Consider the following 22,125-nt stretch of genomic DNA (forward strand, 5'->3'; position numbering starts at 1 on the left):
CTATACAGTAAATGTATACAGGGCCCCCTACTCTATCTATACAGTACATGTATATACAGGGCACTACAGGTATACAGGACCCCCTACTCCATCTATACAGTACATGTATACAGGGCCCCCTACTCCATCTATATAGTACATGTATACAGGACCTCCTACTCCATCTATACAGGTATACAGGGCAGTATTACCAGCTGCTGCTGCCCTTAGCACTAAACCTGAAGGTGTTCCATCCTCACTCACCAATTAGCATCAGGATAGGTAGGTAATAGCTCCACACGTCACATTTAACACCGCCACACCAGACCTGACCAATACCGCCTTACTGTAACTGGATAACACCGCCACACCAGACCTGACCAATACCGCTATACTGTGACTGGATAACACAGGACCCCAAAACTATACACTACAGGTATACAGGAACTCCACCAACTATATACTACAGGTATATAGGACCCCAAACTTTACACTACAGGTATACAGGACATCCACCAACTCTATACTACAAGTATACAGCACCTTTACCAACTCTATACTACAGGTATACAGGACCTCCAAACTTTACACTACAGGTATACAGGACCTCCAACAAATACATACTACAGGTATACAGGACCCTCAAACTATACACTACAGGTATACAGGAGCCCCTGAACTATATACTACAGGTATACAAGACCTCCACCAACTATACACTACAGGTTTCCAGGACCCTCAAACTATAAACTACAGGTATATAGGACCCCAAACTTTACACTACAGGTATACAGGACCTTCACCAACTATACACTGCAGGTATACAGGACTTCCCAAACTATACAGTACAGTTATACAGCCCCCCCCCCAACTATACACTACTGGTATACAGGACCTCCCTCAACTATACACTACAGGTATACAGCCCCCCCCCAACTACACACTACAGGTATACAGGACTCCCCCAACTATACACTATAGGTATACAGCCCCCCCACCCCGCAACTATGCACTACATATATGCGGAACCCCTAAAAACTATACACTGTAGGTAAACAGAACCCCTCCAACTATGCACTACAGGTATACACTAATTCCTCTGATAAAACAATACCTTTAGATTGGCCTCCTGGGCACCTTAGAACAAATCTAATTAACACACTGACACTTTATACCCGGCCAGCCGGGTACATTTTCTAGTTACAAATAAAGCACAGTCCTCATTCACCTCGGCGCGGGAGGAGTAGTAAGTGTGGCTTCCTCCCCATCTTGCCGCGTCCCCCTGCCTGTCCATCAGACGAGCAGGGTTAATGACTGGCATACTCCTTGGAAAGGAAAAAAATCTGCATCTTTTTCGTGTATTACGCCAGGGGTGAATATTAATAAAAGTGCCTCAAGGTTGCCATTTCTCTAATTGTACACTCTAATAGTATGTAGAATGCATCTATGGATATCTTATGATATACATTGGAGCAAGGGCTGAAGGATTTGGAAATTCAATATCATTATTACACAGTCTGATCAGGGTGGTTCTATTTTTGCGGTGCTGAGGTTATATGCGCATAGAAGGATTTAAGTACAAGGAGTGAAGCACAGATCAGCATGACCGCAAGACTAGCAGTATGGCGGCACCACACATGGAGAGAGTAATATCACCTTTTATGTAGATTATTAGATGATAGGAACAAAGTTAAGTTTATAAAAGATTAAAGGGGTATTCCCATCTTAGCTGGTTATCTCCTATGTAACGTGGGGCTTACCAATATCACCCCCTTATCTTTGCTAAGTGATTGTGTCCATGTTATTGGGATCGGTGGAGTCTAACCACCAGTACCCCCAGCAATCAGCTTGTTACAATATATCCTATGGATTGAGTTTCAGAGCTGGCAACTAAATAGTGTTATTCGGTGGGGGGAGGGGTGATGTCACAGTGAGAAGTAGGGAAATAGGGATGAAGCATTTTCCATATATATTCTCTAAATTCATTTACAATATTATTTTATGTTTACGCGTTATTATTTCAGACTCTCGAGTTCCAGGCAGAACCTTATCAATTCACTGAGCTCCAGCTTACAGAGAAAGATGTAACCATTGATTTGTCTGTGTCCGATGAAAACACAAAGGATCCAGTCTGGGAGACTCGGCTGACACAACGTACGGCAACGTGTTACCTGTACTGCAACTGTATCAATATTTATCTTTACACATCGGCCACATGACAGCACCACATGGAGGATGTAAACCCTTGAAAAGGAAGTACAGAGAAAAGTTAAAAGGGCGCTTCCCCACTCCCACCTAAGTGTTTTTCCTGGTCCTGCCAGGATCAACTGAAATACAGAGATTACCTGTGATCCTTCAGGGTCACGGGTCAGGACATCAGCCTAGGAATGGCTCCGGGTCCTTCCTGCTCTGTGTCGTTTCCCATGTTGGATGCCTCATGGTCCTACCCCAGGGGGGAAACCATGCTACCGCTGCCCTCATTTGCCCACGGATGCTCCTGTGCCTTGGTGCCCCTGGCCCAGACCGTAAGTTTGGGGTTGCGGCACAGCATGTTGACGCCAAATTCACAATTTCTCGGCAGGCTGCCGAGTCTAATACTGCTGTAGGCTCTGTGAGATTCTTTACTGTAGGCTTAAGGAAGGCAGTCTCATATGTGTGAGTATCGGCCCTGTGGGGTTTAACAAAACACACCAGAGGGATACCTGGCTATTCCCGTGTTTTGAGACTCATAACTAAGGGCCCTATTCCACCGGACGATTATTGTTCAGATTATCGTTAAATCGTTCGAATCTAAACGATAATTATTCGGTTGAAATGCAGTTAACGATTAACGACTGAACGAGAAATCGTTGATCCCTTTATAAGACCTGGACCTATTTTTATCGTTGCTCGTTCGCAAAACGTTCGCAAATCGTTCGCATTGAATAAGACGTCGTTCGGTCGTTCGCAGTAGATACGAACACAATAGCGAAGAAATAGCACAGAAAAAACAATTGCAAATACGATCATAAGTAACAATTATCGTTCCATGGAAACGAGTGAACGTTTTCAGGTTTTTTGCAATAGCGGTCGTTTGAGATCGTTAATCGTTAACGATTATGCGAACGATAATCGTCCGGTGGAATAGGGCCCTAAGACTCCACGAGGCCCCTTTTTGCCCTGTGGAGTTCCCTTACTTCTTTACTGTTTTTACTGTAGGCTTATGGAAGGCAGCCTCTCCTGTGTGATTCTCTTCCTAATGTGGCTTTCTCCTCTTTCCTAGGGAGACAGAAAGACCCCAAAGGAAAGCAAGAGCAAAAAATGTGTAGGCTGCAATGCTAAATTACTAGATGATTATCCTAAACAATTATGTAAAGTATGCCTGGCAAAATTGAATCCTCCTTTCTGTGCCTCCATCTTAGAAGAATTGCGCAATCCTTTTCCTCAGGAGATTAAATCTTCTTTGATAAAATTAACCCCTTCAGCTCCTGTTGCTTCCACTCCATCTTTTGGTTCTCCTATTCGTAAATCTCCTAAAAAACGTAGATTCTGAATCTGAGGATCATAAGGTAGCCTCTAGAGATGAGCGAACTGGGTTCGGGTTCCATCCGTACCTGAATGTTCGGTATTTGATTAGCGGTGGCTGCTGAACTTGGATAAAGCTTTAAGGTTGTCTGGAAAAAATCCATGATTTCCACATAGCCTTAGGGCTTTACCCAAGTTCAGCAGCCACCGCTAATCAAATGCCGAAAGTTCGGGTTCGGATCCACTCGAGCATGCTCCAGGTTCGCTCATCTCTAGTAGCCTCTGATACTACCCCTAAGGAGTCAGGGAAAATTAATTTTTCCTCTGAGGACTCGGACATCTTAAAGGAGAAGTTCGGCGTTTTGTAAAACCTGTCAGCCTGCAGGGGGAGGGGGGGAAATTGATCACAAGTACTAACTTACCTCACCCCATGCCTGCGGTGAGCGGCAGGACCACCCTCGGGACTGTTGCAATGCTCTTGTTTCTCCAGGGTGTCCACGTCACAACCCGGCTGATGGACTGTCCGCTCAGCCAGTCGATGACTGGGGCGGGATGCCGCTCCAGTCACTGATTAGCTAAGCGGCCAGTTCAGCAGCTGGGGCAAGCCTTTTCCCCGGGTCATAATGTCACCACAACCCGGGGTAAAATGACTTTGTTTACCTTGGGAACAAGGAGAAGTAAGTTAGCATTTCTGATTAATTTCCCCCCTGCCCCTGCAGGCTGCCTGATTTTACAAAATGCTGGACTTCTCCTTTAATTAAAGCTATTAGAGGTGTTATGGGGATTGACGATACCGAACAGCCTCTTTCTGTTCAAGATGCTATGTTTGGGGGTCTTAAGCCAAAGAAAAGGAAATGTCCCCCATACATGAAAATATTAAAGATCCTATAATGGCTAAATCGAAGGAATAAAAAAAGAGCTTAAAAATAGAATGCCTTTTGATGATAAGGACACTGAAGCATGGTCTGAGATTCCCAAAGTGCATGTCTAAGTGACTAAAGTTATAAAAAAAAAGACCTCTTTCCCTCTGAGGATGCCCCTGAACCTTGACTGACTTCTTGTTGAGGTACAGGAAAGATGGCATCTAAAGCAAGAAGATCCTGCATGATAGATCAGGTTTTTCGAAGTGACGTGGGTAATGCAAAATTTAGAGGGGGGGGGGAGGAGAAGTCCATGGGGTACCCATAGTTCAGGATGTTTAAGACGAACTGGTCTACCTCCTTTACCCTTTCCTTTGTATTCTTACCCTTCTGTTGTTTGGTTTTTGGGAAGCCCTTTTTCTTGTCAGCCGCATCTCTTTCGGGATAGGTACAAAGAGCAGGTTACCCTGAAAAGGAATTTGACATAGTTTATTCTTAGAGGTAACATCTCCTTGCCAATGCTTTAACCACAAGGCTCTCCTTGTCATGTTAGACAGAGCGGCGGACCTCGCAGCCATCCTTACAGATTCTGCAAATGCATCTCCCAAAAAAACAGCTGCTATTTTAAGCATGGGAATAGATGATAACATATCTTAGAGGTTGACCCTCCAATATGGGCTTCCAGTTATTCCAACCAAAGAGGGCCCCAGACACAATAGTAGCAGCAACATTAGGAGTAAGGATTGCCGCAGAAGCCTCCCAGGACTTCCTTAAGAGTCCCTCCATCTTTCTGTCCATTGAGCCCTTCTTAAACCAGATATTCCTAGAATTCTTGAATTTCTCCAGGCAGGCCTGGATAACAGTCTATCTTTAAGTATGTTTAAAGTCTCGGCTTTGGGATGCTTCTATAACACCAAGACTGCCGATCATCGTTGGATAAGAAGATTCTTTAGGCTATGTTCCCTCTACGTAAGAGACCGGCTGTTCCGTGACCCGGCCGGGTAACGGAAAGGACGGTCTCTGCCTGTACCGGCTGGATGATCTTTCCGGCCGAGGCATTCTGATGCGGGCGCATCAGCGCGTGCCTGCATCAGAACCTCCCACAGCACACAATGAAGCAAGCGATCAGAGCCGCTCGTTTCATTGTATGAACTGACAGGGTTTCCTACGTCCGTAATTCATTGAGTTGCGGCCACAGAAAGCTGACATGTCAGTTCTTTGCGGGGCCGCATGGGATCCCGGCCGGAGCGTATACGATGGGTATATGCTCCGGCCGGGATCCCATAAAAGAACAGGCTATGTTCCACACTGCATTAAGTACGGCTGTTGTTGCAGATGGCAACAACGGCTGTAGTTTAACGTAGTGTGAACATAGCCTTAAAGTGGTCTCCAGATTAAAACCTAAGATTAAAAGGCTGGTGTCCCTGTGGGACTTAAATAAAGTATTGTTAGGCCTTTCAGACAGCTTGTTTAAACCTATCAAGAAACTTTTATTAAAATTTCTATCCCTTAAAACTTCCCTTCTTATTGTTTTCACTACGGCAAAAAGAGTTGGAGAAATTTAGGCCTTGTCAATCCTTCAGCCCCATTGTACAATTCTTGACGATCGGATTGTTTTCAAATTAAATTCTGCCTTCCTCCCCAAGGTTGTGTCTAATTTTCACAAGTCTCAGGATATTGTTATCCTCTCCTTCTGTAAGAACCCTAAAAATGAGAGAGAAGAATCCTTCTACTACATGAACGTGAGGCTTACAATTCTTCAGTCTTGGAGGAAAGACCGAAACCCTCAGTTCAAGGGTCCTAACAAGGGCAAGAAAGCCTCCAAAGGGTCCATAGGTCAATGCCTTAAATCAGCTGTTTGTGAATCATTCTGCTATGGGGAAGGAACCTTCTACAGGTCTTAAAGCTCATTCCACCAGAGTCACTGCAGCCAAATCAGCAGCTTCCCTTGAACAGATCTCCAAGGCAGCCACCTGGCCCTCGCGGCACACTTTCTTCATGCAAAATCGTCTGGAAGTTGCCACTTTTCAGGACATCGCTTTTGGGAGATAGGTGCTGCAAGCTGTGGTCCTACCAGTGCCGGATTAAATGTACCCCGGGCCCCGGACTGTCCCCCCAACCTGCGCCCCCCCCCTCCTTCTGCTTCGTACACAACCGACCCCAACTAGAAAAAAAAATACACTAATTTCTTTATAGTAAACTATTAACTTTTATTCTCATCCAAGCAAGTAATAACATCCATGTATATTCCCCAGTGCATACGCCGCGGCTTCAGAGAACATCTATTCCTCCAAGTTCGGTCTTTGACATCTCAGGCGTTGTTCACAGAGGCGAGATGAAAGGTTCCATGATACATGTGCAACGTTTCAAACCTTGACAAAGAGAGCGTTTTCCCTTTGACCATGTATCATGGAACCTTTCATCTCACCTCTGTGAACAACGCCTGAGATGTCAAAGACCGAATTTGGAGGAATAGATGTTCTTTGAAGCCGCGGCGTGTACACTGGGGGATATACATGGATGTTATTACTAATGTACATGTGTATGTGCTGCTGGAATTTACTAATAATGAAGATTTGAGTATTAGAAAAGAAGTATTGTACAGTATGTGTTTCTTTATGGACTGGTATGTGATTGTGACAGCTGTAGTGAAACACACCCAACACCCGGATGCAACATAGGATCCTGTTCACACTGTTATACTGTTGGATCCTGTTCACACTGTTGCACATATATCACCTACACACATACTGTACATGCATACACATATACTGTACATGCATCACATACATACTGTACATGCATCATACACATACTGTACATGTATACACATATACACCCACACTGTACATGCATATACATACATACTGTACATGCATACACACATAGGGGGACATGTATCATCCGGCGTACGGATGATTTTCGGCGGGAAGTGCCGATTTGCGCATTATTTTATTCACAAATGGCCGATTTGCGCATAAAATATTCGCAAATCGGCACTTTCCGCCGAGTACGCCGTGGGGTGGGGGTGTGAAGGGGGCGGAACGGAGGGCGCGGACTCAGAGTCCGCGCGATTCACCATCCGTTCCGCCAAAAGATACGCCGAAAACCTACTCCAGTCCTCAGCTGGCGTAGGTTTTCGGCGGTGCGCACCAGAGCGCACGGGATTTATGTAGAAGCAGTCCGTCTCTACATAAATCCCCGTAGTGTCGGAGATGCGGGGACATTTATAAGTCCGGCGTAAAAAACGCTGGACTTAATAAATGTCCCCCATACTGTATATGCATTCTCATACATCATATACACACATACTGTACATGCATACACATATACATACATACTGTACATGCATACACATATACACACATACTGGACATGCATAATCATACATCATATACATCCACACTGTACATGCATACACATATACACACATACTGTACATGCATACTCATACATCATATACACCCACACTGTACATGCATACACATATACATACATCATACACACATACTGTACATGCATACACATATACATACATACTGTACATGCATACACATATACACACATACTGTACATGCATACTAAACATCATATACACCCACACTGTACATGCATACACTTATACATACATACTGTACATGCATACAAATATACACACATACTGTACATGCATACTCATACATCATACACACATACTGTACATGCATACACATATACACATACTGTACATACATCATAAACACACACTGTACATGCATACACATATACATACATCATACACACATACTGTACATGCATACACATTTACATCATATACACACATACTGTACATGCATCATATACACATACTGCACATGCATACACATACATCATATACACACACTGTACATGCATATACATACATACAAACATATATACACATACTGTACATGCATACATCATATACACACATGTACATTTACTGAGCACATTACATACAGAAACACACTTTATACACATACACTTCCACACTGCATGTTAACATCCACAATTCTCATACACAGAGACAGGCAGGCGCACACACACACACACACACACACACACACACACACACACATACTTATTATGAAGAAACTCCTGGTTGTCAGCAAAGAGCAGCCCCTTGCCTCCCTCCTCCATCTTCCTCCTGGTCCCGGCACCGAGTTCTTCTGCCCCTCCCCCTCCTCCTTCCAAGCACCGACAGCAGAGGAGAACAGGAAGGGGAGGAAACAGGACCCCAGACTGCCGGCTCACTGCAGTTTTGCTTCCATCTTCCTTCACCCGGGCACCGGGTTCTTCCTCCCCTCCTCCCCGGACAGCAGAGGAGAGCAGATAGCCGGTCAGCTCAGCCTCAAGCGCTCACTTCCTGCAGCATCACCAGTTTCCTCTGAACGCTGCGCTGCGTCTCGCCCACCTGGAGCAGCTTACAGCCGCAGCTCACACAGTACAGGAGAGCTAAGTGCCGCGGTGGAGGGGGAGTTCACGTTTTATCGGGGGGGGGGGGGGGGGGCGGACTCCAGGGACAGCGTGCCACAGCAGCACATCACTCAGGGGCCCACTGGGCCCGATAGTGATGTGCTGCTGTGTAACATCATGCAGAGTAATAATGTGGGCGGCATGGACCCCCCGGAGCCTTGGGCCCCGGGCGTCCGCCCAAACCGTCCCTATTATAATCCGACACTGTGTCCTACCCTCAAATTTTAAGTTGGTATTTCTCCATGTGGTGCTGTCATGTGGACTATGTGTAAAGCTAAAATTATGACTTACCAATAATTCACTTTTCATAAGTCCATCATGGCAGCACCCTTAGATTTCTCTCCCTATTTTACGGTGTTGGGGGCTCGGTTCACACGTTGTAAGAGTGCGGCTGTATTTGCGGCTGTAATTGTGCGGCGGTATTTTTGGTGGTTCGTGTGTATGCTGGGAAGTATAGGATATACGGCTGCACAGTGCACACTATCTCTGAATCTACGGCCCTATCGTAAACGGACCCGTAAAAAATTAACAAGACCATTGTTTGCGGCTGAACATGCGGCCGTGGATTGACAGGCGGTCCGTACGGAGTACTTCAAAAATAGCCGGCAATGATGCCGAATGCCGATGCCTCTAATAGTTAATATATTAAATTACTAAAACACATTTTCTTTGTAATCAAGACACTTTCGTTGATCAATAATTTATTTCTAACGAATCCATCATTTTGCAATTAAATATACTGTTAAAATAAATAGATATATAAATAAATGTATATTTATATATATATTTATTTTTTGACAGTATATTTAATTGCACAATGATGGATTCGTTAGAATTAAATTATTGACCAACGAAACTGAATTTATTTCAACGAAAATGTGTTTTATTAATTAAATATTAATTAGTACAGGAAGCTCCATAAGCCGTTAATTCATATGCCGGCAATAGAGCTTTCTGTACTAATCATCACTTTACTTTAATGAAAACATCAAATGTTTCTTCTAATTATGTTATGACAATAGCATTATTAGAAGAAACATTTAGAATTATATGTGCGCTCAGCTGATTGGCTGATCGGCTGGGCGCACATATAATGAGCCGGTCCGCATGTACAGTGACTTCATTGTGCTGCGGACCAGCGAAGAGGACACATGGGAGTGAGTATAGAGCTCTCCCCACCCCCTCCCCGGCACTGCACCCCTCCCAGCAAGGAAGGGGGGTCACTTAACCCCTTCCTTGCTGGGATGGGTGCAGTCTGACATCAGTCTGGCCCCCCGGGGGTTAAGGGGGATGCAATACATCCTCCCTTAACCCCTTGGGGGTCAGACTGTAAGCAGCGATCTGTAAAGATGCTGCATACTGTAAGGAGCACAACACCGCTCACAATGATGGGTGTTGTGCTCCTGTTTGTGTGTTTTTTGTGTTTCTCCCTTTTTGTTTTTCAGATATCGGTATCCTGGGGATTACGTCGGATTCCATGGACTACGTCGATGACCAGCGGTTGTTCTTTGAATTTTTTTTAATAAAATGGTCAATGAGGGCTGTGGGGGTGTTTTTATTTGAATAAAAAAAATTGTAAACTTGTGTCTTGTCTTTATTTCTTTACTTTATAGACTTAGTAGTGGAAGCCGTCTAATAGACGGAATCCATTACTAAGTTGGGGCCTAGTGTTAGCCGGTATAAAATGGCTAACACTAACCCCCTATTATTACCCCAGTACCCAATGCCACCAGGGGTACTGGGAAGAGCCGGGTGCCAGTGGTCCCGGAGCGTCAATATTGGCGCTCCTGGACCGGGCGGCAGCAGGCTGGTAAGATTTAGGCTGGGGAGGGCCTAAAACAATGGCTCTTCCCACCCTGGTGTTACCAGGCTGCTGTCGTTTGTTTTTTAACCCGGCTGGTTATAAAAATAGGGGGGACCCTATGCGTTTTTTTTTAATTATTTATTTATTTAAAAAAAAAAACGCATAGGGTCCCCCCTATTTTTATAACCAGCCGGGTTAAAAACCAAACGACAGCAGCCTGGTAACACCAGGGTGGGAAGAGCTATTGGTTTAGGCCCTCCCCAGCCTAAATCTTACCAGCCTGCTGCCGCCCGGTCCAGGAGCGCCAATATTGACGCTCCGGGACCACTGGCACCCGGCTCTTCCCAGTACCCCTGGTGGCATTGGGTACTGGGGTAATAATAGGGGGTTAGTGTTAGCCATTTTATACCGGCTAACACTAGGCCCCGACTTAGTAATGGATTCCGTCTATTAGGCGGCTTCCACTACTAAGTCTATAAAGTAAAGAAATAAAGACAAGACACAAGTTTACAAATTTTTTTATTCAAATAAAAACACCCCCACACCCCTCATTGACCATTTTATTAAAAAAAATTCAAAGGACAACCGCTGGTCATCGACGTAGTCCATGGAATCCGACGTAATCCCCAGGATACCGATATCTGAAAAACAAAAAGGGAGAAACACACAAAAAACACACAAACAGGAGCACAACACCCATCATTGTGAGCGGTGTTGTGCTCCTTACAGTATGCAGCATCTTTACAGATCGCTGCTTACAGTCTGACCCCCAAGGGGTTAAGGGAGGATGTATTGCATCCCCCTTAACCCCTTGGGGGCCAGACTGATGTCAGACTGCACCCATCCCAGCAAGGAAGGGGTTAAGTGACCCCCCTTCCTTGCTGGGAGGGGTGCAGTGCCGGGGAGGGGGTGGGGAGAGCTCTATACTCACCCCGATGTTGTCTCTTCGCTGGTCCGCAGCACAATGAAGTCACTGTACTGCGGACCGGCTCATTATATGTGCGCTGAGCCGATCAGCCAATCAGCTGAGCGGATCAGCCAATCAGCTGAGCGCACATATAATTCTAAATGTTTCTTCTAATAATGCTATTGTCATAACATAATTAGAAGAAACATTTGATGTTTTCATTAAAGTAAAGTGATGATTAGTACAGAATGCTCTATTGCCGCATATGAATTAACGGCTTATGGAGCTTCCTGTACTAATTAATATTTAATTAAGAAAACACATTTTCGTTGAAATAAATACAGTTTTTTGTTCAATAATTTAATTCTAATGAATCCATCATTGTGCAATTAAATATACTGTCAAAAAATAAATATATATATAAATATACATTTATTTATATATATATTTTTTTTAACAGTATATTTAATTGCAAAATGATGGAATCGTTTACATTTAATTATTGAACAATAAAAGGCACTTTATTACAAAGAAAATGTGTTTTATTATTTTAATAGATTAACCATGAGAGACATCGGCTATAGTGCAGAGGATCGCAAACCCCGGTAATAGCGATTCCTGTAAACTGTTTCCCTGCTTTCCCAGATGCATCCAGAGGTGTTTCCATCACTTTCTTAACATTTTATTTGTTATTTTTAGTTGAACCAGATTTCCAAGTAAATGACCGTATGTTTTGAGCCGCATGTCTATTTTTTCCCACGGCAGTAGTTTCACCCGCACATTTACAGCCGCATAAAAAATACAGCCGCACAGTTATAGCGTGTGAACCCAGCCTTAACCTGTATAATTTCGTTGGAATTGGGGAAGTGTCTTTGTAACCTTTCTCTGTATTTCCTGTTCGATCAAGGGTGACATCCTTCACGTGGCGCTGTCATGATGGATGAAAAAACAAATTACCAGTAAGTCATAATTCTATCCATCTATCTATCCATATGTTAATATAAGCTATATGTATTTAAAACCTTTAGAATTCTATACTATACACAATGTCCCCCTATGCTGTGACCATATATTGGTAGATACCAGTGTTACACATTATCTGTAGACCATATAAATGATCACTTATATCCAGTAACTCACAGGTGACGTCGCTCACATTTCTTTTTCTTTTCCATCTGGTCTGAGCCATAACTCTTCTTTTCAGAATGTGCCAGAAAGATATTTTATGTTCCTTGCTCCAGCGCAAATAATTTTACATAGGACCCACATATTTACTTTAAAATTCTCGGGGTACGTACATAAACAAAAATTTTAAATTACACATGTAACCATCTGGTCAGCATGAGGAGTGAGGGCCCTGCTCGCAAAAAAGCTTACAGGCTATGAGGAATGGATGGAGACAAAAGGCAGAAGGGCGAAAGTGCTTCATTGTTACTATGGTTCCGGCCATCTTTATAAATAGGGCAGTGTATGTAAGGGTGGGCGAACCAGTCACCAGGAACAGATATAAATTTGCTCCTTAAAGGGAACCTGTCACCCCCCGTGCCGGGGTGACAGGCTCCTGACCCCCCGCTACAGCCCCCTATACTCACCTGATCCCGCCGGGTCCCGCTTCTGGATCCTGTCGGGTCACGGAGATATCAGCCGCTGCACACGCGCGCTGAGAGATGAGTCCAACGCTCATAGAGAATGACGGAGCGCTGGACTCTCCTGTCATTGTCTATGAGTGTTGGACTCATCTCTCAGCGCGCGTGTGCAGCGGCTGATATCTCCGTGACCCGACAGGATCCAGAAGCGGGACCCGGTGGGATCAGGTGAGTATAGGGGGCTGTAGCGGGGGGTCAGGAGCCTGTCACCCCGGCACGGGGGGTGACATGTTCCCTTTAAATCATATGGAGATCATTGCAGGTCTCCCCATACTATCTCAGTGCTAACAGTTAAAATTACTCCCCGACGTCCACTGACATGTTTGGCCAGATCCCCGACTTTATCAAAGAGGCTAGTATGAGAAGACCTGCAGTGATCTCCACATGATTTAGGAAGTGAATTTGTATCGGGGACATAGTTAGTTTCGCAGTGTAGCCTCAAAATCACAGCTTAATAGAAACATTCACAAAAGATACATTTGAGCCGGGAGAGACTGGCGATGTATAACAACCAAATCACCGCTACTTATGGTGTCTTTACAAATAGAGATTTATCTGAAAGATTTTTATAGCCAAAGCCAGGAATGGTTTTGAAAAGAGGAGAAATCTCAGTCTTTTCTTTATGACCTGTTCCCTGTTAAGGGTGCCTTCACACCTACTGGATCCACAGCGGATCTCACTTCTGCGGATTCGAAGCGAGAACCGCTGCGGATCCGGTACCATTCACCCCTATGATAGCACATATTTGCAGCGGGATTAACATCCCGCTGTGTATATGTGCTTTAGCCCCTCACTGTCCGCAGCCCTGCCGCCGCATTAGCCCATCCTCGGCCGCATCCCCCATCCCCGGCCGCATCCTGCAGCCCGCCACCGAGAGCATAAAGTACCTGCTCGGCGGCGTGGCTGCAGTCGGCGGCGAGGCTCCGGGACCGGGAGCCTCACTGCAGCTGCGCCGCCGACCAGGTACTTTATGCTCTCGGTGGCGGGCTGCAGGATGCGGCCGAGGATGCGGGCTGCTGGATGCGGCAGGAGATGGGGGGATGCAGCCGAGGATGGGCTAATGCGGCGACGGGGCTGTGGACAGCGAGGGGTTAAAGCACATATTCACAGCGGGATGTTAATCCCGCTGCGAATATGTGCTATCATAGGGGTGAATGGTACCGGATCCGCAGCGGTTCTCGCTTTGAATCGCAAGAAGTGAGATCCGCTGTGGATCCGGTAGGTGTGAAGGCACCCTTATAGTCTTTTCCTGGCTTTGGTGTCCAAAATCTGTCAGAAAAAACTCTGTGTGTAAACACACTATTAGAGAACAATAGCATTTGGAGCAAGTGTGGGGAGAAGCTAGTTGAGTATAGCATTTAAATAACATTGAGAAAGAATGTAAAGTTCTAATGTATACAAATGTATAACATTTCTATGAAACCATACAGTGTTAGAAATGATCCTTGTAGAATGACTTGCCTCACTCTCCAGTGTGAACTGCACCCATTTATTGAATTAAAAGGTCATAGGATGCAGACATGTGCGATGGCCATTTCACTACCTAGAGCTTCCTCAAGGCCCCACTACACTCTTCTACCCCACCTCCTAAATAACAGCTTCCACATAAAACTTCATGTCTCTACACAGGTGGCCAGGGCAGACGAGTGCTCACATCCAAAATTGCACATCAGCGAAATACAATACACCAATTGTGAACATCCCAAACATGAATAAAATTATCACAAAACAGACACCTTATAACAAAGCTCTGAAGTCCATTGAGGTCAAGTGATCCTAGCACCTCTGACCGAATAATCAGCTCCATTTCTTTAGAGGAGGAATTTTGTATGTGAGCACTCGTCTGCCCTGGCCACCTGTGTAGAGACATGTTGTATCAGTTGAAAGCTGTTATTTAGGAGGTGGGGTAGAAGAGTGTAGTGGGGCCTTGAGGAAGCTCTAAGTAGTGAAATGGCCATCACGCATGCCTGTATCCTTTGACCTTTTATTTCAATAAACGTTGGCTGCAGTCTACACTGGCGAGTGCTGCAAGTCATTCTGCATGGATCATTGTTACAAGAGACTGTCTGTTCATGCTGGACTTGTAGAGCACCACAGTATGAGATCTGTGGAGTCCTGAATGCTGCGTATTATCCTGTTCAGGTAGTGCCATCCTGACTTTTGTTTTGTTACATACAGTATAGTGCTAGAGATCGCCTTGAGCCACTTAATACAAAGTCTTGCATGCATTTGCCATTGGTTCACGGTTGATTCTCTTTGTCCCTCCACTTAAAGAACAAATAAAAATATCACACTCCTGTATAAAGTCTGACAAGAACGCACAAGTGATCCAGTATGATTGAAATTGTGAATAAAGTTACTAAAGTGGGAATGTGAGAAGCCAACACATAATGTGTGAGAGTTACACATAATCTCTAACAGCCCCGCAATACACACTCCAGAAATACAAGAATAATACAGTGTTCTAAGCTATTGTCTTCTTGCGCTATATCACAAACTGCTTTTATATCATTAAATATAAATAAAAGGTATATTTTAATTCATATAACAGCCACTGAGAAAAGTTAGGCACATTATATGGCGAGCTACTTCCATACAGTAGTTAGACCCCCTTTGTGCTTTCACATAGTAGTTAGGCATCTCTCTGCATCCATACAGTAGTTAGAGCTCTCTGTACAGGTAGACCCCCAGTCACAGTATTCCCCGTGTAGCACCCCAGTAGGTAGTATTACCTTGTATTTACCGCCCAGTAAAGCCTATTCACTATGTAAAAATCCCCAATGTAGGTAGTCCCCCCTGTAGGTAGCTGCCTCCCCATGTAGGTATCCTCCTGTAGGTAGTCCCTGTGGTATCTACCTCTACCTTAGTAAATAATATCCCCAATGTACTGTAGTTCATCCCCCTGTAGGTAGCCTTTCCCCCTATGTAGGTGTCCCCCCAAGTAGGTACTCCCCAGTCAATAATAATCCCCTAGTAAGTAGTCCCCCTGTAGGTAGCAACCTCTATGTAGGCATCCCCTGTAGGTAATCCTCCAGATGGCAGAAGCCCCCCTTCCCATGTAGGCATCCCCCTATAAGTAATCCCCCTGGTAGTTTTCACCATTTCCCCTCCCTCCCTGCTCTGTAGGCGCCCTAATGACATCACTAATACGCTGGAATAGGGAGCGGCCTCTTGTGGCCAGAGCCATAGTGCTACCTGAGGCTACAGGAGTGGTTGGCATGGCGGCGAGCCTATGGCAATCACAGCGCTGCATCATTTAACTGCGAGCACCTTTTACGAGCACTCACAATTAAATCGTAGGACACAACACCAAGAGGCTGGATGGGCACCGGTTTGCTGGTTGCTGATGCCAGCCCTGCCACCCCCTTTGATCAATAGGTGGCCACCACTTCATGTTGTCACATGACAGAAGTATCTACAGTAACTCCTATCTATCTATCTATCTATCTATCTATCTATCTATCTATCTATCTATCTCCTGTCTATCTATCTATCTATCTATCTATCTATCTATCTATCTATCTCCTATCTATCTATCTCCTATCTATCTATCTATCTATCTATCTCCTATTTATTTATCTATCTATCTATCTATCTATCTATCTCCTATCTATCTATCTCCTATCTATCTATCTATCTATCTATCTATCTATCTATCTATCTCCTATTTATTTATCTATCTATCTATCTCCTATCTATCTATCTATCTATCTATCTTCTATCTATCTCTTATCTATCTATCTATCTATCTATCTATCTATCTATCGCCCATCTATTTATATATCCATCTATTTTTCTATCTATTAATCTATGTATGTATATTGCAGGTGACATGAAGACCATTACACAGTCATTATCCCAGCTTACACTCCATGAAGGTACGGGAATGTTCAATATAGTTCTGTTAAGGCAGACCAGGGCACTGTATGGCCCATGGGCCAAATCCGGCTTGCTAACTGTCTGTGACCAGCCTGCATCAGAGCAATGACTGGCCCTCATCAGAGTAATTATACTCTGCATCACTTCCATGCTGCAGAAAAGAAAGGGTTAACAGCAGTGGGCATGCTACATTCATGTTTGATCTATACTGTCGAACTCCGACCTGACCTCCACACAGTGCAGGAGCCAAAGAAGAGGAGTAAAACTGGTGCAGGAATGGTTAGGACAGGTAGCATGGAAGGGGCTCAGGAGCCAGAGTTTAATAAAAGTGTGTATTGGAAAAACAGAAATCCGTCCCTTTCCCCATGTGTTAGATGATAAAAACAAAAAAGGTTACTAGTCATTTTTACCACCCTGAAATGATCCATCCAAGGCAGGATTAAATATTGTATATTCTTCTGGCCCTCGAAAAACATTACAATTTCTCGTGTGGCCCCATGGGAAAAATAATTGCCCACCCCCGTGTGTTGAGTATAAATAAATTACAAATCTGTGTAACTTTCTGACACCAGTTTATTTGAAAGAAAAGAAAAACAAACAAAAACTTTTTTGTCAGATTACCCCTTTAACATTTACACCCGCGGTTTTCCCGATCGCTGTGTGTACACACAAAGCGATCAGGGAAGATGGCCTGCTATGATGTATAGCAGGCCATCATAGCTTGTTGGCACGGGGTTGGTAGCTGGGGTGTCCAGATCAGGTATTTGGCCATACTCACCTGATCCCGGGGTCCAGAGCGGTGTCTTCCGGGTCCCGCGGCGTCCTTCTTCCCGTCGGCTGTCTACGGCTTTTTTCGGCTCCCTCATCGTCTATCTTTGGCTTTTGGCATCCTACTGCCCCCTAGCGGCTAATAAGTGTATATAAAACACTTATTAGTAGCTATAGGGTTGTAAAGTGTGTTTTCTTTTTTTTCCCTTTTTTTCCTCTTTTTTCCGCACCCTTACGCCGCTAAGTGCTGATCAGCATGGCACGTAAGTACGCTGCTAACCAGAAACTCCTCCTTTTTGGTGCAGGTTTTTTGTTCTTCTCTATATCCTACCGCCACTGTCTGCTGATAAGTACCGCACATAAGTGCGGCATTTATCAGCAGCACCTTTTTTGGCGTAATTTTTTTTTCTTAATGTAAAAAAACCATGTAAATAACACTACAATACGCTACACTACATGAATTAAAGTTTTACACTACTTTACACTACACATTTACATACCCCATATACCAATCCCTGTATAAAATGGCCCCCAGGGTGTTTTCGGCTCAGGAGGCATACGCTATTATTGCCTCTGACACCGAAACAGCCAGTGAGGATGAATGATCCTTTTTTCCTCTATTTATCCTCATCATCCAGTGACGTGTCTGGGGGTAGCGTGGCATATGCTGCCCCCCAGACACGTCTTTTTTCCGCCAGTACCTTCTCAATAAGAGATGACGGTATGGGGTGAAATTCTACAAACTCTGTGAGAGTACCTCAGGGTACACATACAGATTTTGGGTACGTGCACACTGCAGATTAGCGAAGGATAACCCTTTGTGCATTCCGCAGCTGGCACCCGCCGGCGGACTGATGCGGGCGCGTGCTTCTCCACCCGTGTCATAGACTCCATGTTATGCACGGGCGGATTCCATCGTCCATCCAAAGAATGAACATGTTCATTCTTTGGACGGAGGGCGGAATCTGCCCGTACATAGAATGGAGTCTATGAGTGCGGAGTGCAGAGACACGTGCACCCGCATCAGTCTGCCGGCGGGTACCAGCTGCGGAATGCATGAAGGGTGCAAGTACCCTTAGAGTGTATGAAGGAAAGGACACCCGAATCCAGCCCCCAGAATGCCCCCCCAACTCGGAGTTAGTGGGAAGATATTTTGGGAACTGATCCTCCCACTGCTGGATAAAGGTCACCACCTGTACGGGGATAACTCTTATACCAGCACCCCCTCTCCCGGTCCGTCGCTGCCCGAGCTACTGTAGCTTGCAGCACGATACGAAAATATCAGAAGCGGTAATAGAGCCCTAATATTTAGCAGCCATGGAGCGGACCCAGCGCTTCTGGATATGAAGGACCCCGTATCGCACCAGGTCAACATTTTCCAGGTGACGTCCCACACTCTGGAAAACGGGAGACCCCAGAAGAAGTGCAGAGTGTGGCGTAACAGGGGGATCAGGAAGGACACTATTTTCCACTGTGACACCTGTCCTGATCCCCCCGGCCTCTGCATACAGGATCACTTCAAGGCGTACCACACGTCATTGGAGTACTAATTTTTCAAAATTTTTCCCCTTATTTCTTTTTCAGGGGTCACGTTGATCCAGAGATTATTCTGATCGCCATTATGGAGTCGGGAAGGAATTTTTCCACTGTGATGAGGCTACTGTCGTCTGTCTCACGAGGGTTTTTTGCCTTCCTCTGGATCAACACAGGTTGAATTTGATGGACACCTGTCATTTTCAACCTTATAAACTAATAATTGGCCCAATACCCCCAAATAAATTAGAATTGTCCCTTTTCCCCAGCTAAGTAGGTATGGCCGCCATTCCCATTAGAGGCTTGCCATGATGCATTTACAAAGCTTCTGTGCTGCCAGGACAGTACCCCCCCCCACACACACACCCAAGTGACCCTATTCTGGAAACTACACCCCATAAGAAATCTAACAAGGGGGGCAGCGGGGATATGGCCCCCTGGTGACGGGCACATTTGTGCTGTGAAAATGAAAAAAAAAGGTATTTTTTATTTTCACACCACATGTTCTACATATGTGCCCATCACCACTGTACTACTTGTTAGATTCCTTATGGTGTGTAGTTTCCAGAATGGGGTCACTTGTGGGGGTTTCTACTGTACTGGCAGGCGCTGACTGTCTCTTTGGTGGCTTGCCCTGTGCCCATATGGCACATTATGTCCACATGTGGGGTATTTTCGTACTCAGGGGAAATTACCCTACAAGTTTTGCATTAATTTTCTTTTTTAACCCCTTGTGAAAATGGAAAAAATCAAAGCTAGACCAACATTTTGTTGTAAATTATTATTTATTTCTACACTACATCATTGATCTTGTCTTGACTTTTTCATTTTCACAAGGGGTTAAAAGATTTTAAAAAAACACAAAATGTGTAGAGCAATTTCCCTTGAGTACGGAAATACCCCACATGTGGACATAAAGCGCCATGCGGGTGCAGGGTAAGAATCCAAAGGGAAGGAGTGCCAATTGGCTTTTGGAGGCTGGATTTGGCTGGAATGGATTTCGAGGGGCCATGTTGCATTTAAAAGGCCCCTGTGTTGCCAAGACAGTTGAAACCCCCCACAAGTGACCCCATTATGGAAACTACACCCCTCAGGGAATGTAACAAGGGATGTAGTGAGCATATGGACCCCACTGGTGACGGGAACAAATGTGGAACAATGTGGCGTGAAAATGAAATATAAATTTTTTTTACACTGTAATATTGGTCTAGCCTTGAATTTTTCATTTTCAAAGGGGTTAAAAGAGAAAAAACACAGAATATGTGTAGAGCAATTTCCCCCGAGTCCGTAAATACCCCACATGTAGACATAAAGCCCCTTGTGGGTGCAGGGCAAGCCTCCGAAGGGAAGGAGCGCCATTTGGATTTTGGAGGCGGGATTTGGCCAGAATGGATGATAAATGCCATTTCGTATTTACAGAGCCCTCGTGCTGCCAAAACACTGGAAACCCCCACAAGTGACCCCATTCTGGAATCTACACCCCTCAAGGAACCTAACAAGGGGTGCAATGAGGATATGGACCCCTTGATGACGGGCACATTTGTGGTGTGAAAGTGAAAAAATGAAATTTTTCACTTTCACGTCACATTGTTCCTCATTTGTGCCCGTCACCAGTGGGGTCCATATGCTCACTGAACCCCCTGTTAGATTCCTTGAGGGGTGTAGTTTCCAGAATGGGGTCACTTGTGGGGGTTTCCAGTGTTTTGGCAGCACGAGGGCTCTGTAAATGCGACATGACCCTTGAAATCCATTCCAGTGAAATTCAGCTTCCAAAAGCCAATTGGCGCTCCTTCCCTTTGGAGGCTCGTCCTGCGCCCGCTTGGCACTTTATGTCCACATGTGGGGTATTTCCGTACTCGGGAGAAACTGCGCTACACGTTTGGTGTTTTATTTTTTCTTTTATCCTCTTGTAAAAATTTTAAATTGAAGGCTAGAACAACGTTTTAGTGTAAAAGTTTAAATTTTTCCTTTTTCACGCCACATTGTTCTGAAAATCTGTGAAGCACCTGTGGGGTCCAGATGCTCACCGCACCCCTTGTTACATTCCTTGAGGGGTGCAGTTTTTTAGGTTTTGGCACCCCAGAGCCTCTGCCAACCTGAAGTGGTACAGTCAAAAATGACCACATATAGCGGAGACATTGAAATGCACTAGGCGCTCCTTTGTATCTGAGGCTTGTGGTTGCGTCAAATAGCGCAATAGGGCCACATATGGGGTATTTCTATAAACTGCAGAAACGGGGCAATCAATATTGGGGTGCATTTCTCTGTTAATAGGTTTATAATTATGAAAGATATTGGATTACAATAAAATCTCTGCACAGAAAATTAAAATTTTCAAATTTCTTACACACTTAGCTTTTATTTCTGTGACTCCCCTAAAGGGTTAAAACACTTTCTGGATGTGCTTTTGCAGAGTTTGGGGGGTGCAGTTTCTGAAATGGGGTGCTTTGTGGGGCTTTCTAACATACAGTCCCCTCAAATACACTTTTAACCTGAACAGGTCCCTAAAAATATCTGATTTTGAAATTTTACTGAAAATTTGGAAAATTGCTGCTAATGTTTTAAGCTTTCTATTGTCTAAAAAAATGAAAGATAGTTTAATAAATGCCGCCAACATAAAGTAGACATGTTGCTAATGCTATTTAATGGTGGCACAACCATAAGTGCGCGCCCGCCCGCATCAGAACTCTTCACTGCACACAATGGAGGAAGTGGCCGAAGCCGCTCGCTCCACTGTGTGCACTTACAGGG

General features: G+C 44.7%; 1 protein-coding gene across 6 annotated transcripts in view; it reads left to right on the forward strand.

Annotated features, from left to right (window-relative positions):
• LOC138770571 (uncharacterized) overlaps positions 1-22,125 on the forward strand; it is a 277,918-nt gene that overhangs the window by 243,510 nt on the left and 12,283 nt on the right. For 2 of the 6 annotated variants that reach the window (XR_011359470.1, XM_069949679.1), the window contains exons 17-18: positions 2,004-2,133; positions 17,022-17,072. Coding sequence is in view for 3 of the 6 variants with exons in the window: in XM_069949679.1 (XP_069805780.1) it covers positions 2,004-2,133; positions 17,022-17,072 (181 nt within the window). In the remaining 3 variants the exon portion in view is untranslated. Of the gene's footprint in view, positions 1-2,003; positions 2,505-3,241; positions 3,452-12,455; positions 12,508-17,021; positions 17,073-22,125 lie in introns of those variants that run through there. The other 4 variants (XR_011359472.1, XM_069949699.1, XR_011359471.1 and 1 more) reach the window with 4 other exon arrangements.

This window comes from Dendropsophus ebraccatus, chromosome 1, assembly GCF_027789765.1.
Source record: "Dendropsophus ebraccatus isolate aDenEbr1 chromosome 1, aDenEbr1.pat, whole genome shotgun sequence".
Lineage (NCBI taxonomy): Eukaryota > Metazoa > Chordata > Amphibia > Anura > Hylidae > Dendropsophus > Dendropsophus ebraccatus.